The sequence below is a fragment of the Aegilops tauschii genome, chromosome 6 (assembly GCF_002575655.3).
Source record: "Aegilops tauschii subsp. strangulata cultivar AL8/78 chromosome 6, Aet v6.0, whole genome shotgun sequence".
Classification (NCBI taxonomy): Eukaryota; Viridiplantae; Streptophyta; class Magnoliopsida; order Poales; family Poaceae; genus Aegilops; species Aegilops tauschii.
The window spans coordinates 35,330,685-35,350,553 of record NC_053040.3 but is presented as its reverse complement, the minus strand read 5'-3'; the positions used below and the strand labels follow the sequence as shown (position 1 = coordinate 35,350,553).

Here is a 19,869-nt window from a genome sequence, read left to right as displayed (position 1 = left end):
CGCGGATGTAAAAAATTACATCCGCCCCTACATCCGCTCATGTTGCTGTGCCAGGCCAGGGCTCACAGTACTACCGCGCCCAAGAGGCGGTACTATCGCGTATGGCGCGGATGTAAAAAATTACATCCGCCCCTACAACCGCTCGAGCAGCTGAGCCTGGCCAGAGGCCACGGTACTACCGCTCCCAAGGAGCGGTACTACCGTGAGTACCTGCGGTACTACCGCTCGGGAGAGCAGTACTTCCGCATGCCCCAGATCAGCAACATTAGGAGTCTTTCATTTTGCAAAGACACGGAGAAAGGGAGGGTGCTCCAAAGAGCCAAAGGAAAGGTGGTGCAAAAGGAGCATACGTGTATGTGTTGATTCCACCCAAACCTTTCCAACGGGGACCCCCTCTTAATAGTGCGGCTTTCCTACGACTCAAATCCACCGAAAAGAAACGTAGAGAAACGCCGTCTTCAAATGTCTTCGAGGGGCACCAAATCGTCTTGTGCCTAGTCATAATATGTCTGAGATGCTCAGTGCACACGATTAGTCCGCAAAAGCATTGTCATCAATCACCAAAACAACTAAGGGATAAATATGCCCTTACAGCAGCACACTCTTTAGCTGCGTATGGTCATGGTCTAGGGAGTGGCATGTGTGAGACCTGGTTAGACCACTTCCCTGAGTTTGTACAAAACCCTGTAACTGGCGACTTAGCCAGATCATCATTGTAATGAAATATATGGGTGTTCTGTTTCAAAAAAAAATGTTTGGATCTGCATCTGGTTAGATTTCTTGTGTTGAAACCAGGCCATTAGGTTCAAGTTCTAGACTTGTCATTGCTGCTCACATTTTTCTGAATTTATTTCAGACTTTTTGGCGATGTTCCTTTAGTGAAAAGAGACGTTCCCGTCGACTGCGAGACGTGTGTGGCAACTTCGTCAATCTCAAGATGTGATGTCGGCTTGGTATCTCGGAGGGGATATGATATATGTGTACGTTGATAAGGATGAGTGTATGTGCATGTATGTGTACATCTATGGTTGTACTGTGTTCAAAAAAGTTGAATACATCATATATGTTAATCTACCATTCTACTTGTTATGGAAAATTGGAAAAACAAAAATCCTCTCCTCGGCTTTTATCAAATTCCGTTAGTCCTTTATAGGGCATCCCTGCTCCATCCCTCATATCTTAATTGCCCGTCATATCCTTCATCTTTTAATTTTCTATTTTTATAAGAATTAAACTTTTGTTTGTCTACTCCTTCCTTCAATATTTTTTAAATTCATCGGAACGTTTGTGCAAACCTGAACAAATGCACCACAACATAAACTAAACAATTCAACTACACCACATCATAATTCAATTATGAACATTGATAAACTTCATCCAACCCAACAAACAACTAAACCATGGGTTTTTCATTTGACCGGTCTCGACCACGGCATCAAAAGATATGTTCATCCATGCATCACACAAAGCAAAATCTTCTTCCGGCCAGTAGTTGCACGACCATTGAGCCCTTTTTTTCATTGTTTGGGTCTACGGCTCCTCGTCCTCTTGACCTCTCCAACCTCATCCTCCGCCACTACCTCGGCATTCCTTCTCATTTCTTGGCTATATGGTGTGGACGTGGCAATGTCATCAAGGCCGGGGTTGTGGCTTGCGTCCAATTGCGACATCAACCGGTCAACCTCATCTGGTTTCATTCCCTCACTACAAAAGCAAAGTAAGAGCCTACCAAGTTAACATCACATCGTTCATCATGCAACTGAGAAAAGTAAAAGCCTACCAAAACGAAAGTGTCCAGAATAATTGAAAAAAAAAGTCTTGAAAGAATTTCTTATTTAACATTGTTTTAAATTTCGTTTCCCTATTCGACACTAACAAACTTTTTCTTCCCTATCTACTAGCTTCGAGTCTAAATTTTATTTAACACTGCTAAGGCTTAAAACGGGTGGAAGTGTTATGAAGGGCATAAAATTTAGATGATGTGTTATGCAAGGAAGAAAAGTATTTTCGGTGTTTTTTTCTCGCGGAGGTCGATCTCCCCGGTTTGCATTGGACCACAAGCCATTCCGTCCCATTTCACCAAGGCCGTTATCAAACTCACAAAAAGATTGCATAATGGCATCAAACCCAACCCAAATCCAAACCAACTCACATTGGATTTGAACTAACCTCGAAAAAAGGTAAAAAAAAATCCAGTGTGTGAGCTCTAGTGCGCACGAGCCCAACACGCTAACAGATAAAAAAAGAACCGAAAGCCACTGCTAATGACCCCACTAATCCAAATACTGCTATAAATTTGACAAATTAATCACCGCTGGTTAATCAAAATCACTCGTGTCTCACTTCCTACCTGCCGCGAGACAGAGAGAGAGAGACAGGTGGGCGAGGCAGAGCGGGGAGCGACTCTGAGCGCGCGCGCGGGCGGATCGCCGGCGAGGGAGAAAGCTCGGGCTCAGGCTCAGCTCCGGCCGGCCGTGCCGTGCCGTGCCGTGCGGCGGAGATGGCGCCCTACGCGCCGCCCCCGCCCCTGTCCCGCCGGCTCGTGGCCCTGACCCTCGCCCTCGCCGCCCTCGTTTCCCCCGCCTCGGCCAAGAAGATCCCGGCCTCCGTCACCCCGATCTCGCGGGACCTCTACCGCCCCAGGTACGGCGCGCGTCTCTCGCCTTCCGCCCTGCCCCGTGGGTTCCGGCTCCTCCTTCCGTCTCGGCCGGCCTACACGTACGCGCCACCCGGCGGCCGGCCGCCGGCGCCAGGTCTGTCTCAGCTGGTAGCCGCTGGAATCGACCATCTGCTTGTCGCTGTAGCCTAATTCACCGGCTGCTGGTTGCAATGGGCGCGCGGTTCCGCTCTCAAACATCCTCTGCTAGTTGATTGGGGATCGATGCAGTATGGCAATTTTTTGTTTGCGCTGTCGTCATAGTCCACCTTCAACAAGACACGTCTATCAGACTGTCACTGTCTGCAATTGCAACCCCTGTCTGTCATGTTAGCTAGCCGACGGGAGCTATTGGCTATGGCTGTGCACAGCACCAGAGGTTACATACCTGAACCTACTATATATCTATTGTCTCAGTTCCAAGTTTAGTTCTTGCGGTTCTGATTTCATTGATGGATTGGGGGAAAATGCCCTTTGTCCAGAAAAAAGAGAAGGCCAGGGTGGTGTTTTGTTACGTTTGCTGCATTGACTTTTTGCCTATCTTGTGCTCTTTTTATCTTTCCATGCCACGCTTAGTGTTGGGTTAACCGGGTCTGTTTCCTTTTCTCCACAGTGATACCCTTCTGAGCGAGATCAAGGCCCTGGTTGCTCGGAATCCGGATAGGCTGACCGTGAGTGGCTTGACTGTCATTGTTCAGCTGTTATTGGCCGGTTTGGTTCGGTATTGAGTGCCATTTTACGCCGTCTTTTATTAACTGTTGCAGATGGATACAGTAAGAGCTGGTAACAAAGGGTATTCTGCGGAGATGCTCGTTGTTACTTTTAATCATGTGAAGAAAACCGTACATGATGGCTCGAAGATTAAAATCCTTCTGGTTAGTTCCCAACAGATATCTCTCAGCATTTCCCACCAAACATGAGCTTCATTCTGCCCCCATTTAGTTAGCTTTAGCCTCTTGTATCATCCAACCAACGTCACGAAATCAAGTCTGCTCGGTTCATTCATCTTGTTCGCAACTCCCTCACCTTGGTGGTGTAGTGGGCAGTGGCTTCACAGCATAAAGAAAACACAATTATGTCTTTCAATACGTTTTGGCACGTTATTTTGCAAATTAGATTATTGATGCCTTGCGGTTTTGACAGAAGGTTCATTGTCTTCCAGAGCTTTGGGCAGCATGGCAGAGAACTTATTACCTCTGAACTTGCATTAAGTCTGCTCTACATTTTGACGGAGAAGCGCAAAATTGCCGGTGTGGATCTTTCATCCTTTGAGAAAATTCTGGAGCACCTTGTGATCAAAGTTAGTACGTCTGCAACTTATTTTATATCTTCAGTCCTTGGCATGCATAATTAATAAGAGATTTATGGGAAGCAATTGTGCTCGCTGTTCTGCTATTCACTGCACCGAATTAGTATAGTTTTGAGGGTGATCTGCTCTTGAAAAAGTACTCTAGATATTGAAATATCAGGTCCATTTCATCTCACAAGTTGTTCTTATACATGCTCTCTGAAATCAAACTATACTTTGATCTACTCGCATTGTTCAAATGTTAATGCGCTAGGGATCTTTTACGTATGTTATTCCTGCACTCTGTAAGCATTATTATTCACTCACAGTTATACCCATGACAAAATTCACAGTATTATTTAATATGTTTGTGAAGTATGTTTCCCCCAAGTGCTTTTGTATGGTTTACGAATTCAAAATCATGGTTTTCTTGGTAGACATAAATACATAATCATGATTATCGCATATCCTGTTATCCTAGTTTAAAGAAGGAAAAATGTGGTCACATGCTGTTCTTTACCTTCCATTCATATTTGTCTGCCTTCTCCCCCATTCACCTCTTTCCCGTGTTATTACTTCTGTTCACATTAGTAATGGGTCTCTCGAACTCAGGAGGTATAGTGGTTTCTAAAGTTGCCTTTAATCTTTTTAGGTGGTGCCAATTGAAAATTTTAATGGACGTAAGCGCGTTGAAGCAGGGGAGATTTGTGATAGGAGAAATGGTGATTGTCTTTTTCTTAAAAATCCATCACGTGAAGCAGTTTATGTGCCAACTATTTAATCTCTTCTTTCTTCACACAGGAAGAGGAGTTGATCTTAACAGAAATTGGAGCGTTGATTGGGGAAAGAAGGAAAAGGTTTGTCTCAGTGGTTTATCATCGTGCACCAGGAAAACTTGATTCTTTTCGAGTTCAACTATATGTTGATTCTATTGAAATGCATCTTAGATGTAAGCTTGAACGATTGAAGTCTTTTATGCTAACTTCCACAGTTTATGGTTTCTTTTTGTATGATATTACTTAGCGAACCTGTGTAATTTATCTATAGCCAATAATATAGCATTGCCCTAAAAGAGTTAGGTTGATTAACATCCAGGAACACTGAAGTTGAATTAAAGGTCAGACTTTTGCAGACCTGGAGTTGATAGACTAAGTATAGCTATGGTCCTTTATTGTTACCATGTAGCTATGGTCCTTTATTGCAGATCTGGAGTGGATAGACTATTCTAGTGATCTAAACGCTCTTATATTTCTTTACGGGGGGAGTATATTCTTATTGTCATGTTGGGCAACCAGAATTTGCTAATCTTGTGTACACTTTGAGCAAGTGCACCTTTATCTTTTTACCATGCATGTTCTTTGTTGGTTGATTGATTGATTGATCAGAGATTACTTTAGTGTACAGCATCAATCTTATGCACTACATTTATACATTTTTGCTTGTATTACAGGATTATAACCCATTTGAGGAGGATCCTGGCACTGCTCCTTTCAGCGAACCTGAGGCCCAGATCATGCAAGAACTGTCCAAGTCATTTAAACCACATATCTGGGTGAATGTGCATTCTGGAATGGAGGTAATGCAGCTATTGCGTTCTGCAGCTATAACATAAAGTTTGATCAATTGTTCACGAAATAACATATAACTGTCTTTAGTAGCAACCTCATGTGTAGTTCCACACAGTGGTATTGAAACCTAGTGAAGTAAGTTTTGGTCAATGCCTATTGCTTTTACACATTCTCTCATTCTTCTGTTCAACTACAGGCATTATTTATGCCATATGACCACAAGAATACTACACCAGATGGAGCGCCTTCTCACTTGATGAGGTCAGTTTTAGAGAATGTGAACCATCGCAATTTCCAAGACAGCTGCCTAGTTGGATCAGGTGGTGGAGCTGTAGGGTATGTAACATCTCACAAGTTGCTCAAGTTATGTGAATCCAAAAGGGTTATTATGCTAAGCCTTCAACGAAGGAAATCTACTAATGCTTTTTTTATCCCATCACTTGCTAGGTACCTTGCACATGGGACTACAACTGATTATCTGTATGACATTGCGAAGGTGCCAATGCCTTTCACATTTGAGGTAAGTTCATCTGTTGTCTCTGTTGCGACTATTATGAACTTGTATTGACATGACATGACTCATCACTTTGCTGGTATTCAGATATATGGAGATGAGAAAGCATCCACCGACGACTGCTTCAAAATGTTCAACCCTGTTGACAAGATAACATTTGATGTACGCAAATCTAGGATCTGCACATCTAGTCATGTACATAGTTTTTTTTGGCCATATGTCTGACAGCACAGTTCTCCTTTCCAGAGAGTCATTAACAAGTGGTGCATGGCGTTTCTCATACTTTTCGAGGAAGGGCTGCGAACCCTACCCGACGATCAAGTAGTATCCCAAGGAGCACTGGATAACTGGGTCCCTATGGGAGGAGAGATTTTGGAGAGAAATATGGACCAAAAGAGCGGCGGTGAAAATGGGAAACTTGAAGGCCTTGACCTCGGAATGCAGGAGCTAAAAACCTACTTCAGGTTATTTATGCTATCGACATTCCTGCTGATGTTCATGTTCTGCTCGAGGATATCGAAAAACAGGAGCAGAGACTCAGGTAACATTTGAATCCCACAGGAGAATCGATTGGAGCTAGGCTATTCAGCTCAGTATGGGTTGGCAATGGTGCTCACGGTTTATTGCCGCAGATGAACAAAGTACAGCATGAATCATTCCAACAAAAGTCCGTTTTCGGGGGCAACTTTGGAGGCGCAGCGACAGGAGATGACAAGGATGGTAGAATCAGAATGGTGTTTTGCAGCCTCTGCTTAGATGGTAGATGTATGTCAAGAGTGATCTGTTTATGTCTTCGACGAGTCATAAATGTAAGTTGTAGGGCTGTCGATATCTGTTCGTCGTGATGAATAGGTAGAATCAGAATGGTATGTGCGCCTTTCGTAGGTTGCTGGTTTTTTGACACAATTGTGAATCTAACATTCAGTCGTCGACTTATTGTGATATGACTGAATGTAGCATTTCCCTGTGGACTTACTTTGACACGATTGAATGTAATATTCCATTACCAACATATGATGAGTTTCTTCACTGAAATGTTGAACTGCTGTCTCATTCTTATTTATTATGAGTTTTGTTAATTTTTTGTTAATATGCACTAAACTGTTTAGACTGATCGTATGAGAATAGTTTTGTTATGAAATGCCATTTATATGGTTTTAGTTAATATGTACTGCATTTGAGATCACTCAAAATTTCTTAATTATATCGACCGCGTCTCATACAAACGTAACATGTATTCCTAAGCAGAGGGTGTACGTTATTGACTGTAATACAGCACATCAAAGTATAGGAGAAGAAGTCTGAACTTCACATTTCAACCCGATAAGGGGACATGTGGCATACATATTTTCCATTTCTCACCAAAATGATGGCGAAGCGGAAGTAACCATACTGTCTTTGAAAGAACTGCACACTTGAAACTGATTTGAGTTGGGCAGAGGTTACAGATACTTGATGAGGAGCCAGACAATAACCACAAGCATCACTATACCGACGGTGGACAGCATCAGGGGCATGCAGGAGCAGCCGCCCTTGGCGCGCTTGTTCAGAACCGCAAGCCTCTTTTGCACACGCTGCATGAGAAAGGATTTTGAGTCAAAAGTATAATTCGTGCAAAGCATGAAATATATTAGTATCAAGCAGCGTTAAAAATCCCTTCGAGGTCATCCACATGAAAGGGTCTGAAATACAACCTGAAGGCGCGAGTTTGTACCATCCACATGATCATCTAGGTCATCCTGAAATCATGAAGATAGGCCAGTGAACACACAGTCTAGAGAGCAAAGAAACAAGTGGCATTGCAGTAAGAAACTAACAATCAGTCTTGCGTGCAGGTCAAGTTCCTCATTGACTGCTAACGCAATATGTTTTGTGCTCAGCACGGTCTGTTCCAGCTTCTCAAGACCCTCATCTTGTTCTGCAAATTGCAAATTGTCGTAGCAGACAGTATCAATGAATTAGGCAACTGTGAATTGATAGTATTTCTAACCAACTGTAGATATACAAGCAAATAACAAGCTTAGATAAACAACCGCGTGGAATATGGAATGCATTTTTCGTCACAAATAGCTCTTCATATATTTTGAGTAGAAATGCAATGATTTAAGAAGTTCGCCATTTTCTTTCGAAACAAAGCAACTGAATGACTCCTAATAGAGAAATCGGAATATATGCAAGGGCCACTGGTAACTTCTGAATTTGTATGTTTGACACCAGAAACTCAAGCCAACGAAATGGATAGGAGAGGAATGGATTTGGCATGTCCACTGTGAGGCAAAGGAGGAACAGCAATGTCTTGTTTGACTGTTTGGGCAGTCATAAAGACAACACTTCAAACTGAACATCACCCTAAACACCTCTCCACATGTCACGACCACATTGATGTATCTGCCTGAGGGTGGTGGAAACGGAAGGCAACAGGCCAGCCATCACATCCAGTAACCAACCACTCTGACATCGCCACAACATTTCATTGTCACAGCGGCGTGAATAGTAAGTCATATACATACATCAGTACCTTTCATGATTTGCCTCTGAAGGCCAACAATCCCTTGGTTATCCAACCCGGCTACTCTGTTCATGTCATCAGCAGCTTTCTTGCTCTGACCAAGCAAATCCTCCCTGAATTGTGAGAAATCACATGTGTAATACATATAAGAAGAAATTTAATCAATATGCACCTGAAAAGATTTTAACAAGATAAAGCATTGACGAGCCTTCTTTTAAAAAGATCAATCACGTCGGCGGCATTGGTTACTAAAATGCAGAACACACCTGTTGGCAAAGGTCGACATGTTGAAACTTTCTGCCATCTGTTTTGCTCTAGATTTCAAATTTGAAAGCGTGTCTCGGCGCTTATTCAGCTCCTTGTCCGTGCTGCACAACATGGAAGATCACTTATAACAGATATACATTTCGAAATGTATCAAGATAAGTCACTGTGTAGCAGCATACACACTAAAGATATCTCGATACCATGAAGAACTGACTGTGACAATTGATAAATTGGTGCTAGTGTCTGTACAAAAGCAACCAGCATGCACCATATATCACACATACCATGACAGAGAACATGCATATCAACAGGGTAAAACTACTCCAAACGTTATCTCGTAAGAAATGAATCAGCAGGCATGTATGAATGTACTTAGTACCACTGCGAATAAGAGATAAGATGATCTCTAAGCAATTTCCACTTTCTCTCTGTAACTACTCTCCGGCCCACGCACGCGAAGCACAATTGGCGTAAAGCGTACACGGCATCGCCAATTGTGAAACGGTGGGAAGCTACCTGAATTTTGATTCTAGGGTTACGCTGAAATGGCATCGACAGCATTTATACAAGTTCACTGGGTTCCTGCATCATCATCACAGCATCATTTCTGGCTAACGCGTGTTGAATTTCTCAGACAAGACGCTGAATGGATCTGCAGGAGGTGACTAGCTGAGGCAAACGACACCGCAATCCACCACCAAATCAATCACCCCTCTCTCTTGGATGCATTTCGGAGCTGGTGAGCGGAGAAAAAGGGGCGCGGCAGGCTAGGGTGAGCGAGCGAGCGGGCGAGCGGGCGAGCGGAACGTACATGGATTTGGGGGGAAGCCTGGCGAGCATCCCCTCGAGGCTGTCCAGCCTGGTCCCGAGGATGGTGATCTTCCGGCGAATGGCGGAGGTGTGGCGCATGCCCTCCGGGCCGGACTGCGGGAGCGCCGCCCGGTCGGCGACCATGGCGGCGACGTCGTCCGCCAGGCGCGCCGCCTCGCCGTACTCCCGCACCCACGGATCCGCGGACGACGCCATCGCCGGCAGGGAGATGGACCCTATCGGTTCCTCGGGGGGGCGAGCGGGGGGGTCGGTCGATGGGACGGCCGGCCGGCGAGACTGCCTGCTCCGATTCGGCCGCGTCGCGTCGCCGGCTGCTTGCTCGATTTGCTCCGCGGCGGCGACGCTTTCTTTCGTCCTCTTTCTTCCCCGCTTTTGGCCTTTGGCGTGTGATTTGTGGTTGGTGGTTTCTTCGCCGTGCCTTTGACGGGGCGTAGCTGAGGGGAAGAAGGGATTAGACGCAGGGTAACATGATTAGTACTGTATAGTTTGACGAAAACACTAACATCCACATGTGTAGCAACATTGCAATTCGTCCACACGTCTGGATCATCGTCCAGTTAAGTTTGCACGAATCTTGACACGTTTCCGCGTGCCACGTAGGACAAGGCCGGTGTGTGGGCGTTGGAGAGATCGCCCACACGCCCCACAGCACGCGGTTGCCAGCTGTGCTGTGTGGGCGAACTAGTTTCTGCCCACACAGCCACCACCTAGTCCACGCGCGTGTGGGCGAGCTGCTTTTCACCCACACGACAGTCGAACATTGTTGGATGGCAACTAGGCAAACACACATGGCAACTATGATTCGTTTGCTAGACGGCAACTGTAGTTGCGCATATGTGGCAATCAGATAAACATACATGGCAACTGTGATTAACCACACGTGGCAACTAGGCAAACACACATGTCAACTATTTGTTTGACCATATGTGGCAAGTAGTTAATCACACACGACAACTATGGTTTGATTACACGCGGCAACTACCATAAATTAGACATGGCAACTATAGTTAACCAAAACAGAGAGAGTTGTCATGCTTTTACAACCATATTTGCCATCCCGGATAACTACATCTGCCATCCCGGATGGCAACTAAATCGTCATCCCGCGGGTACCTAATGTAGCTGTGCCAGGACGTGTGGGCATATTTGCTTCGTGACACACGCGCGAGGTGGGGATGAGTAGTACGTGTTGGGCGTGTGGCAGGAAGTAGCTGCGCCCGCACGTGTGGGCAATTCTACTGTTCACCCGCACACAGCCCGTGTGGGCTGCCCCTGCTCATGCCACACACGGTGTATGGATGAATGCCTATTAATTTTCACTTTTTTATTCCTGTAGATGAGGCACTCCGATCTACTCCCTCCGTTTCTAAAACATAAGACCTTTCAAAGATCCCGATATGGACTACACACGAATGATAAAGACATATTTTAAAGCGTGAATTCACTCATTTTATTTTCAAATCATCAATATAGTTTACAAATCGAATTATTTAAATTTGAACACATCAAATGGTCGAAATGTAGCAAATAACATGTGATGGAGCAACTAGGAAGCGTTATGACATTGCCGGTGATGCTCGATAAGATCATTTTGGAGCTGAGCATGAACTTGTCGGCTCTCGATCCTGCGGGTGCTCTTCAAAGAATGCCAGGATCCTATTTGTATCATGCTTTGGCTCAACCGGAGTCCCGTTGGTGATGTACCGAAAGTTCTCAGGCATACCCCTTCCGTCTTCAATGATCATGTTATGCAATATGATCCTGCACGTCTTCTACTCTTTTGTCTCGCGCGACTTCGCAACCGGCGGCGCTTGAGTGTGGGGTCAGGGAATTGGGGCTTGCCGCGTACGTGGCGGCGGCGGCCGGCCGGTCAGAGGCTAGAGATTGGTGGTTATGTCTGTCGGACCAATGGATTACTATTGTGGTGTGCAAGTTCAAGTGAAGCATCATGAAGAGATCAAATGCTTGAAGCTTCCCGTCCATTGTGGTGACAATGGACTTGTGAAGATGTGCGAAAGAGTGGCTCACCCATAGTGGAGCATGGGGGAGCAATCAACTAGTCTTCATCGAGCCAACGCAACCAAGAAAGGTGGTCCAACTTGAGAGAGTCAAGATCGTCATCATCTAGCTCAAGTGGACCATGTGCAAGGCAAAGGTTTGCTCTTGATAGGTTTTCTATTTTACCGGTCTCATGATGGTAGTTGGGAGACCGGGTTATAGGATCGATTGCCGTACTATCAAGGGGGGCTCTCGATGAGTAGCTTGATCGTATCGTTCATAGAGAGCTCAAACGATTGCATCATTGCATCATCTTTATTGGTTCTTATTTGGTTATTCTCTTTGTGAGTTTTGGAGCTTATGGTCATCTTGATGGCAAGCTTGAGTTCATCGAAAACGGAGTTCACTCGCATCTTCTATGATGTTTTCGATGTTGGAGGTTATGCCGGTTCTTCTCGGTTGGAGGTTTCACTCCTCTATTTGTTGGCATACCTCCCCTGCCTCCTGTTTTGATGCTACTCGTCTTCCTCTATCCAACAAGCTTGAGTTTGCTCAATTCGGAGCTCATATGCAGAAGTTATGGCAGTTTTAGTTTTCTAGCGGTAGTACCGCGGGCCGGAGCGGTAGTACCGCTTGGGTGATACAAGCGATAGTACCGCTCTAGAGCGGTAGTACCGCTGGTAGCCCCCAGCCGTAGTACCGCTGCGGTCTCGTGCTAGTACCGCCTCGATTCGAGGGGTCTTTTTTCGTGTCGGGTTTTACAGTACTAGCCATGGCAGTGGGGGTCGTAGTACCGCTCGTATGCGGTAGTACCGCCCTGACCACCGTGGTAGTACCGCTCTGGGCCCAGCGGCAGTACCGCGAGGGGGAGCGGTAGTACCGCTGGCCAAGCGGTAGTACCGTTCTCTGCGGGGCTGGTGTGGGGGGTAACGGTTGGATTGTTCCCCCCACTATATAAGGAGGTCTTCTTCCCCAATGAACCTTATCCGTTGAGCTCGTGTTCTTCCCCCATTGTTGACCTTCTTCGAGCTTGCTAACTCTCAATCCCTCCATGGATTCTTGCTAGTTTTTGAGGGAAAAGAGAGAGGAGATCTAGATCCACATTTTCACCAATCACTTTCTCCTCTTTATGAGGGGAACCCCTTGGATCTAGATCTTGGAGTTCTTGGTGTTCTCCTTCTTGTTCTTCCTCTCTTTTTCCTCCCTAGCATTAGTTGCTTCGGTGGGATTTGAGAGAGAAGGACTTGGGCACTCCGTGTGCCCTTGCCATAGCATTTGGTGCATCGGTTTGAGTTCCCCACGGTGATACGTGGAAGTTACAAGTTGAGAAGCTTATTACTCTTGGGTGCTTGGTGCCCTTGAGCTTGTTCCTCTTGGGTGCTTGGGCGCCCTAGACGGTTGGTGGTGTTCGGAGCTCAATCATTGTGGTGTAAAGCTCCGGGCAAGCGTCGGGGTCTCCAATTAGGTGTGGAGATCGCCCCGAGTAATTTGACGGGTACCGGTGACCGCCCCCAAGGGTTGCCAAAGTGTACGGATTCGGTGACCGCCCCCAAGGGTTGCCATTTGTACGGGTTCGGTGACCGCCCTCAAGGGTCCCTTAGTAGAATCACGGCATCTTGCATTGTGCGAGGGCGTGAGGAGATTACGGTGGCCCTAGTGGCTTCTTGGGGAGCATTGTGCCTCCACACCGCTCCAAACGGAGATTAGCATCCGCATGGGTGTGAACTTCGGGATACATCATCGTCTCCGCGTGCCTCGGTTATCTCTTACCCGAGCCCTTTACTTATGCACTTTACTTTGTGATAGCCATATTGTTTCTTGTTATATATCTTGCTATCACCTAGTTGTTTATCTTGCTTAGCATAAGTTGTTGGTGCACATAGGTGAGCCTAGTTGTTGTAGGTTTTGTGCTTGACAAATTAACTGCTAGGTTTATTCCGCATTTTTTCAAGCCTAAACCGTAATTATTTTAAAGCGCCTATTCACCCCCCCCCCCTCTAGGCGACATCCACGATCTTTCAGGAAGAGTTGAAGAAATACATGTATCAGGCAAGTTATTCCTATACTGAGCATGGTTATGTAACAGCAATGGAAGGCATGAAAAAGGAGTGTGAGCCAGCTTGGAAATGGCTATCTAGGATACCAAAACATACATGGGCTAGGCATGCCATGGACAACAATTGCAAAACTGACTTGGTAGTGAACAATATAAGTGAAGTTTTTAACAAGATGATACTTGATGTCAGAGCCAAACCCATTAGAACTATGGTAGATGGGATCAGGACAAAGCTGTTAGTGAAGTTCAATGCAAATAGGACAAAGACTGAGACTGCTAAGTGGCAGATATGCCCAACATATGCTGAGAAGCTAGAGGAAGCAAAACATCATTCTAGGTTTTGTCAGTCTATCAAAGCTGGACCTGATCTCTTCCAGGTGAGAAGTGGAGAAAGCACATATGCAGTTAACTTGTTGCTACATACATGTGGTTGTAGGAAGTGGGACATGTGTGGAGTACCTTGCAATCATGGTGTTTCTGCAATCAACAAGGCAAAACTACAGCCAGAAGATTTTGTTCATGATTTCTTCAAGAAACCAATGTATAAGGCAGCTTATAGTCCAATAGTTTTCCCTGTGTCTGGGCCTGATTTGTGGCCAAAGACTAGAACCCCTGACATTGAACCACCAGTGTTCAAAGAAAAGCCAGGAAACAAAGAGACAAAGAGGAGAAAGAGCAAGTTTGAAAAGCCAGCTCCAAAGGATACATCTAGGATGGCAACTATCACTTGTAGCAATTGCAATAGGACTGGGCATAGATACACTAGTTGCAAGCAGGCTCTTAAACCAGCCCTAGCTATGAGAATGAACCAGCACCAGATAACTATTGTTGTAGGTTTTTGTACAATTTCACATACCAGTTTCTAACATTTGTATGCTGTAATTTCAGGAAAACAGGAGAGATGATACACTCAGAACTGTATCTGCTCCTGCTCCCATGCCACCAAGGAGAAGGTGCTCCTTCTGCTCCTGCTGCTGCTCAAACTGCAGCTCCAGCTCCACCAGCTCCAAGGGCTCCAAGGGTATCAAGGAGAGCTCCTTCTGCTCCTGCTTCAGCTCCCAGTGCACCAAGGAGAGCTCCTTATGCTCCTGCTGCAGCTGCTGCTCCTCCTGCTACAAGGGCAACAAAGAAAGCTAAAACTACAAGGACTGCAACTTCTACTGCTGGTGCTGGTCCAAGTTCTTCTACTACTGGTGCTGGTCCAAGTTCCTCTACTACTGCTGGGCCAAGAGGAAGAAACAAGTTCATCCCCCCAAGAGTTGCAGGTAGTGGAAGAGTGAGGAAGCCATCCTTTAAGATGTCTGAGTGGTTCAACTGTTCTCAAGGGAGCAGGTGAAGTTGTGTTAATTTGTGGTGAGCTGATGATGTTCAAAATATCTGCATTTTGGTTGTGATGACACCTTTCATGTAAGGTACCTAGTGGACTTGTTGGGCTATGATGAAAACTTGTGTTGCTTCTGGTTAGCTGTTGATGTTCTAAACATCTTTATTCTGGTTGTCATGAGTACTTTCATGTAAGGTACCTAGTGGGCTTGTTGGTCTGTGATGAAAATTTGGTGTTGCTTCTGGTTAGCTGTTCATGTTCAAAACATCTTTATTTTGGTTGAGTACTTTCTGGTTAGTTGTGGCTCCTAATTTTCTTATTGTTTGCTAATAAGTGTGATGAATGTGGCTACTACTGTGATCCAAGATTACCTAATTTGATCATCTAGTTGTGACACCATAGTTAACATCATACTTAACAACATAGTTAACATCATGACACCATAGTTCAAAGCTTACAAGACATAGTTCAAGGCTACACCCTACTTCAAATACTGCAAACTGCCACTAGTTCACACATTACAAGCCATAGTTCAATGCTTGAAACTTAAGATAATGACCCACATGGTTAGATTACAAATCACTCTTCATCACAAATATCCTTGATGTTCTTCAGCTTTCTCTTGTTCTTGTCACTAGCTTTGACAAGATCAGCAATGTGAAACTCCAAATTCCTCCTCTCAGTGCTCAACTTTTCCTTCTCCTTCAAATGAGCAAACTTCATATTCCTAATCACATTACCTTGGGCAACCTGAATGCTCTTCAACTGGTCAACCTTTTGCTTCAGTTCTTTGTTCTCAGCATCCATTGCACCCAGCTGTTCCTTCAAAGCTGAAATATTGTTGTCCAAAGGAGGAGTGATCTCCTCATGTTCACCTTGTTGGACTTCATTTTCCTTGGGAATATTGTCCTGGGTATCAAGTAGGTTGTTCACATCCTCAACAAGCTTCTCATAAGTCTCCTGTAGCTTGTTCTTCTGTGATGTGAGATTGTGGACAAGTGATGAATGTTCAAGACATGCCATCCTATTAGCACGCTGGCAATCCTCATACAAACGTTTGTGAAGAGCATTCTGCAAATGCTCTGGCCACTCCTCATCTACCCACTAAACAACACCACAACTGCTTGCTTCCTGCAAAACAACAAGTACAAATGCATTTACTTCCTTTTTCACTTCATTTATATCACTGTGGTGTTGTTCATTTATATGTATGAACAATTCATTTACTTCACTCAGTCACTATGGTATGGTACATGACAGTACCTTTAACTAAACTACTAGGTGAACAGTGAACATGAACAATGAACAGTGAACATGAACAATGAACAGTCCATATGAACAATTTATAGTTTCTTCACAAAATGAGCAAACTACAGATTTTTGCTAGCACTCACATCAAGTCCACAAGCAATGAACCTCCTCCCAGTGCTAATCCCTTCGAAGCAAACATGCCTCTTCGCCGGCTGGCCATGTCACACATCACCATCACCTCATCGTCAACACCAGAGTAGTTCGGGTCCTCGATTGTAGCCGGGATCTACATCAACAAAAGAAACGCACAAAATCCATCTCACGGGTTCAAATCGAGCAGGAAAAACAAAATCCCCAAACAAGAACCCTAGCTACAAGTACACATCACTGACCTTGATAGGGGAGCCGCCTGAAGAGTACTCGTAGCCCGATTCCTCGTTGTCGTCGCTCCACGAAACCATGGCGGACGGCGGCGAGCTGGCTTCTCACCGATGGCGACCAGAGCCAGAGAGAGGAGACAGAGGAGAGGGGCGAGAGAGAGAGAGAGAGAGAGAGAGAGAGGGCGCGGGGGATCTGTCTGGCGAGCACCGACAGGACCGACCGGCGCGGCGTCTTGAGCATTTTGTTCCTAACGGCGCCGTTTGCCTGTCCGTCACGCCACGTCAGCGTTTTCGGGGCCCACCTGTCGGAAAAGAGATCAAACGAGGCTAAACGGCTGTTCAGTGCTTTTTGCAACGGGTTAAGAGATTTTACGGTGTTTTTTGCAACAGATTAACGACTTGGTAGTTTCCTGCAAACCTAGCCACAAATGTGGTGGTTTCTTGCAATTGACTCCATCTAAAGCGTAGTCGAACGAATCTGGTGTTGATGAGGATATGTCCAGATTCGTTCTCAAATCTAAGATAAAAATTCTTGTCTTAGATTTGTCCAAATATGGTTGTATCTAGTTACGCATCGTATCTAGACAAATCTAAGACAAATTTTTTGAAACGGGCTATAGTGTTAGATACATATGTATCTAGACAAATCTAAGACAAGAATTTTGAAACGGAGGAAGTGTCTAGATACATTCGTAGAATTTTGAAACGAAAGAAATACATCTGTATATAGACAAATTTAAGATAAGAATTTTGAAACAGAGGAAGTAGCTGTTGGGAAAACTAACGGGCCGGTTGGAGCGGTTGCTGCCCGACTTGGTCAAAACGGGTCTCCTAAAAACAAAAACTTATACTATGGTTGATCCATGAATCTATCTATCTACCACCTTTATATAAAAGCACATAGCACGAGAGGGAGCAGATCCAAATCATCTTAGCCGCCTAATCACACGATCGAATGGTCCGCGGTCTCTCTATGTTTAACGCTAGCAAAGCCACTAGTCCCACCGATCAACCCCTAACCCTTCCACAATCTTAGCCGCCTAATCACATGATCTAATGGTCCGTAGTCTTTATGTTTAACGCTAGCAAAGCCACCAGTCCCATCGATCAACCTACCCCTCCAAACTGATAATCCCCTAACCCTTCCATACCGATCCGTCCACGTCTAGAACCGCTCATTGACCACTAATAATGCTCGCCCTTCTCCTAAAAAAATTGCTCCACACGCCCGCCCCACGACGTCCGCCCGCCACTCCATCCCCGCGTGGCCGCACCTTCCCCCCTCCTCCTCGCGCCGCCCCTCTCCTTGACCCGACCGCCATGACCCCGTGGTCACTTCACCAGTTTGCGGTGCCGCCCCGCCCGACAGCCGGCTAGAGGCCGCCCGCCCGCCGACGTCCCATCGGGATGCTTCACCAACGTCCACATCCATGTGCGACGGCTGAAATTTCTGATCTGCGACGGTGCGCCGAGATCAAGCGATGAGGGCGGCAGCACGTTGAACTCTGCAGGTATTGACCCCCCCTCCTCCCCAACAACATGTTTCCTCTCTATCTGAGCACATCCAATCCACTATTAGTTAAACACACGATACAGATTTCTTTCATGGCAAATTCAAAGCATGTCATGTGTAGCAGGAATAGGAGTTAATGGCACACAAGAAGGATTGATCAAATGCTCTAAGTCTGTCATGTGTACCTCTAATATCTCCATGCAAGCTGTCAATTGTTTTGTTTTATCGTGAAGACTGCAAATTTGTTAAAAATTATTGCTTCAACAACCAATCTCAGTTCAAATTTTTTGTTTTTCTTGTATGGGCTCTCTCTTGCAATCTGCATTGAATGTGGTACGCTGATGCCAGGTTTGCTGATTTTGATTTGAATTGGTCTTCTCAAGGAAACCGTGTTCAATTGGCATGTTCTACTTTGGACCAATCTTTCTGGAAATCCGTTTGGGTTCTTATCAGGCTGGCTGGAATAGTGCAAATTTGGATGGCTTGCTTTTTGTGAGCAACTACTTGAATGCTCAAATGTCATACAGTACATACATCATGTAAACAACACGTAACTCTTTTGATTTCACATGTGAAGAGAGAACTTGCCATACGATGTTGTCCCCTTGGCAGTAATATGGAATTAAGTAATTATCTTGTTATCTTTGCCCACTGGTATTTTTTGGACTAAATGGTAGTGCAAATTTCAGTTTGAGCTTGCAGAGTTCTAAAATATGTTGACCAAATCGTTTCTTCGGAACCAGGTTCACAAATACTATGATCTTGCTACTAGCTTCTATGAGTATGGCTTGGGGTGAATCCTTCCACTTTTCTCATAGGTGAGTACTTTTATGAAAAGAATAAATAATTGGTTTTTCATTCTTCACAAAAAGTATATCATTTAGGTTTAAAAGAAAAAATTATATGAAAATATGTAATAGAACATTTCTAACTGTAATTTCCCATGTGTCTTGGCATTTTAGGTGGAATGGGGAGCCTTTAAGGGAAAGTATCAAACGACGTGAGCACTTTCTGGCCCTTGAGCTTGATGAAAGGACCACGATGTCACCTAGAGGGGGTTGAATAGGTGTTTTAAAAACTTATGTGAATTTGGCTTTTATCCTAGTGCGGAAATAAACTAAACATATACTTTTCAAGCACAAATCCTAAATATACAAGGCTCAACTAAGTGCACCAACAACTTAAAGTAAATGAGGTGAGCACAACAAGGATACTAACAAGCACAAGTAAGTTACACAAACTTACTTGAGCAATATCACAAGATATGTAAGTGTATGACACAAGTTAGCAATTCACACTAAACACAAGATATATCAATAGTAGCAAGTATGAATTGCGGGATATAAAGTGTAGGCCTCAATAATCTCTTCAAGGAAATAGCCAACACAATATGATGAGGAGAACAATATATAGTGAATGTAAAGTCAAGAGACCAAAGTAAACCACAAGTAGTGGCTAGGGTTAGTGATAACCGAAGACACGGAGACGAGGATGTATCTCGATGTTCACTTCCTTGGAGGGAAGCTAGTCACCGTTAGAGAGGTGGATGTTACCACGAAGGCACACCAACGCCATGAAGGCTCACCCTATCTCCCTTTGAGACAACACCGTGAAGGCATTTCTCAACCACTAGTGGTAGACCTTGAGGCGGCCTCCAAACCTTCACAAACTTTCCGGGGGGCAAATCACAAGTTGATTCCTCACCGGAGCACTC

The 19,869-nt window shown here is 45.0% G+C and overlaps 2 protein-coding genes, 1 long non-coding RNA gene and 1 pseudogene across 3 annotated transcripts; 2 read left to right on the top strand and 2 right to left on the bottom strand.

The window, feature by feature from the left end:
- Positions 1-2,325: 2,325 nt before the first annotated feature.
- On the top strand, positions 2,326-7,061 carry LOC109781642 (uncharacterized). The gene is made up of 12 exons (XM_020340226.4): positions 2,326-2,643; positions 3,270-3,327; positions 3,421-3,531; positions 3,819-3,956; positions 4,597-4,666; positions 4,746-4,801; positions 5,395-5,520; positions 5,709-5,848; positions 5,960-6,032; positions 6,114-6,188; positions 6,273-6,567; positions 6,659-7,061. The coding sequence occupies exons 1-12, from the start codon at positions 2,501-2,503 to the stop codon at positions 6,676-6,678; spliced, it is 1,305 nt and encodes a 434-aa protein (XP_020195815.1). The 5' UTR covers positions 2,326-2,500; the 3' UTR covers positions 6,679-7,061.
- A 253-nt stretch (positions 7,062-7,314) lies between these two features.
- LOC109781643 (syntaxin-51) lies at positions 7,315-10,085 on the bottom strand. The gene is made up of 6 exons (XM_020340228.4): positions 9,614-10,085; positions 8,802-8,903; positions 8,545-8,648; positions 7,844-7,944; positions 7,721-7,765; positions 7,315-7,600 (listed from the first exon to the last, which is right to left on the bottom strand). The coding sequence occupies exons 1-6, from the start codon at positions 9,826-9,828 to the stop codon at positions 7,469-7,471; spliced, it is 699 nt and encodes a 232-aa protein (XP_020195817.1). The 5' UTR covers positions 9,829-10,085; the 3' UTR covers positions 7,315-7,468.
- Positions 10,086-15,590: 5,505 nt separating this feature from the next.
- On the bottom strand, positions 15,591-16,723 carry LOC109781632 (uncharacterized; annotated as a pseudogene).
- A 1,167-nt stretch (positions 16,724-17,890) lies between these two features.
- LOC120967330 (uncharacterized) lies at positions 17,891-19,348 on the top strand. The gene is made up of 3 exons (XR_005761135.3): positions 17,891-18,153; positions 18,899-18,973; positions 19,118-19,348. It is a non-coding gene; the product is annotated as an uncharacterized lncRNA (long non-coding RNA).
- The last annotated feature ends 521 nt before the right edge of the window (positions 19,349-19,869 follow it).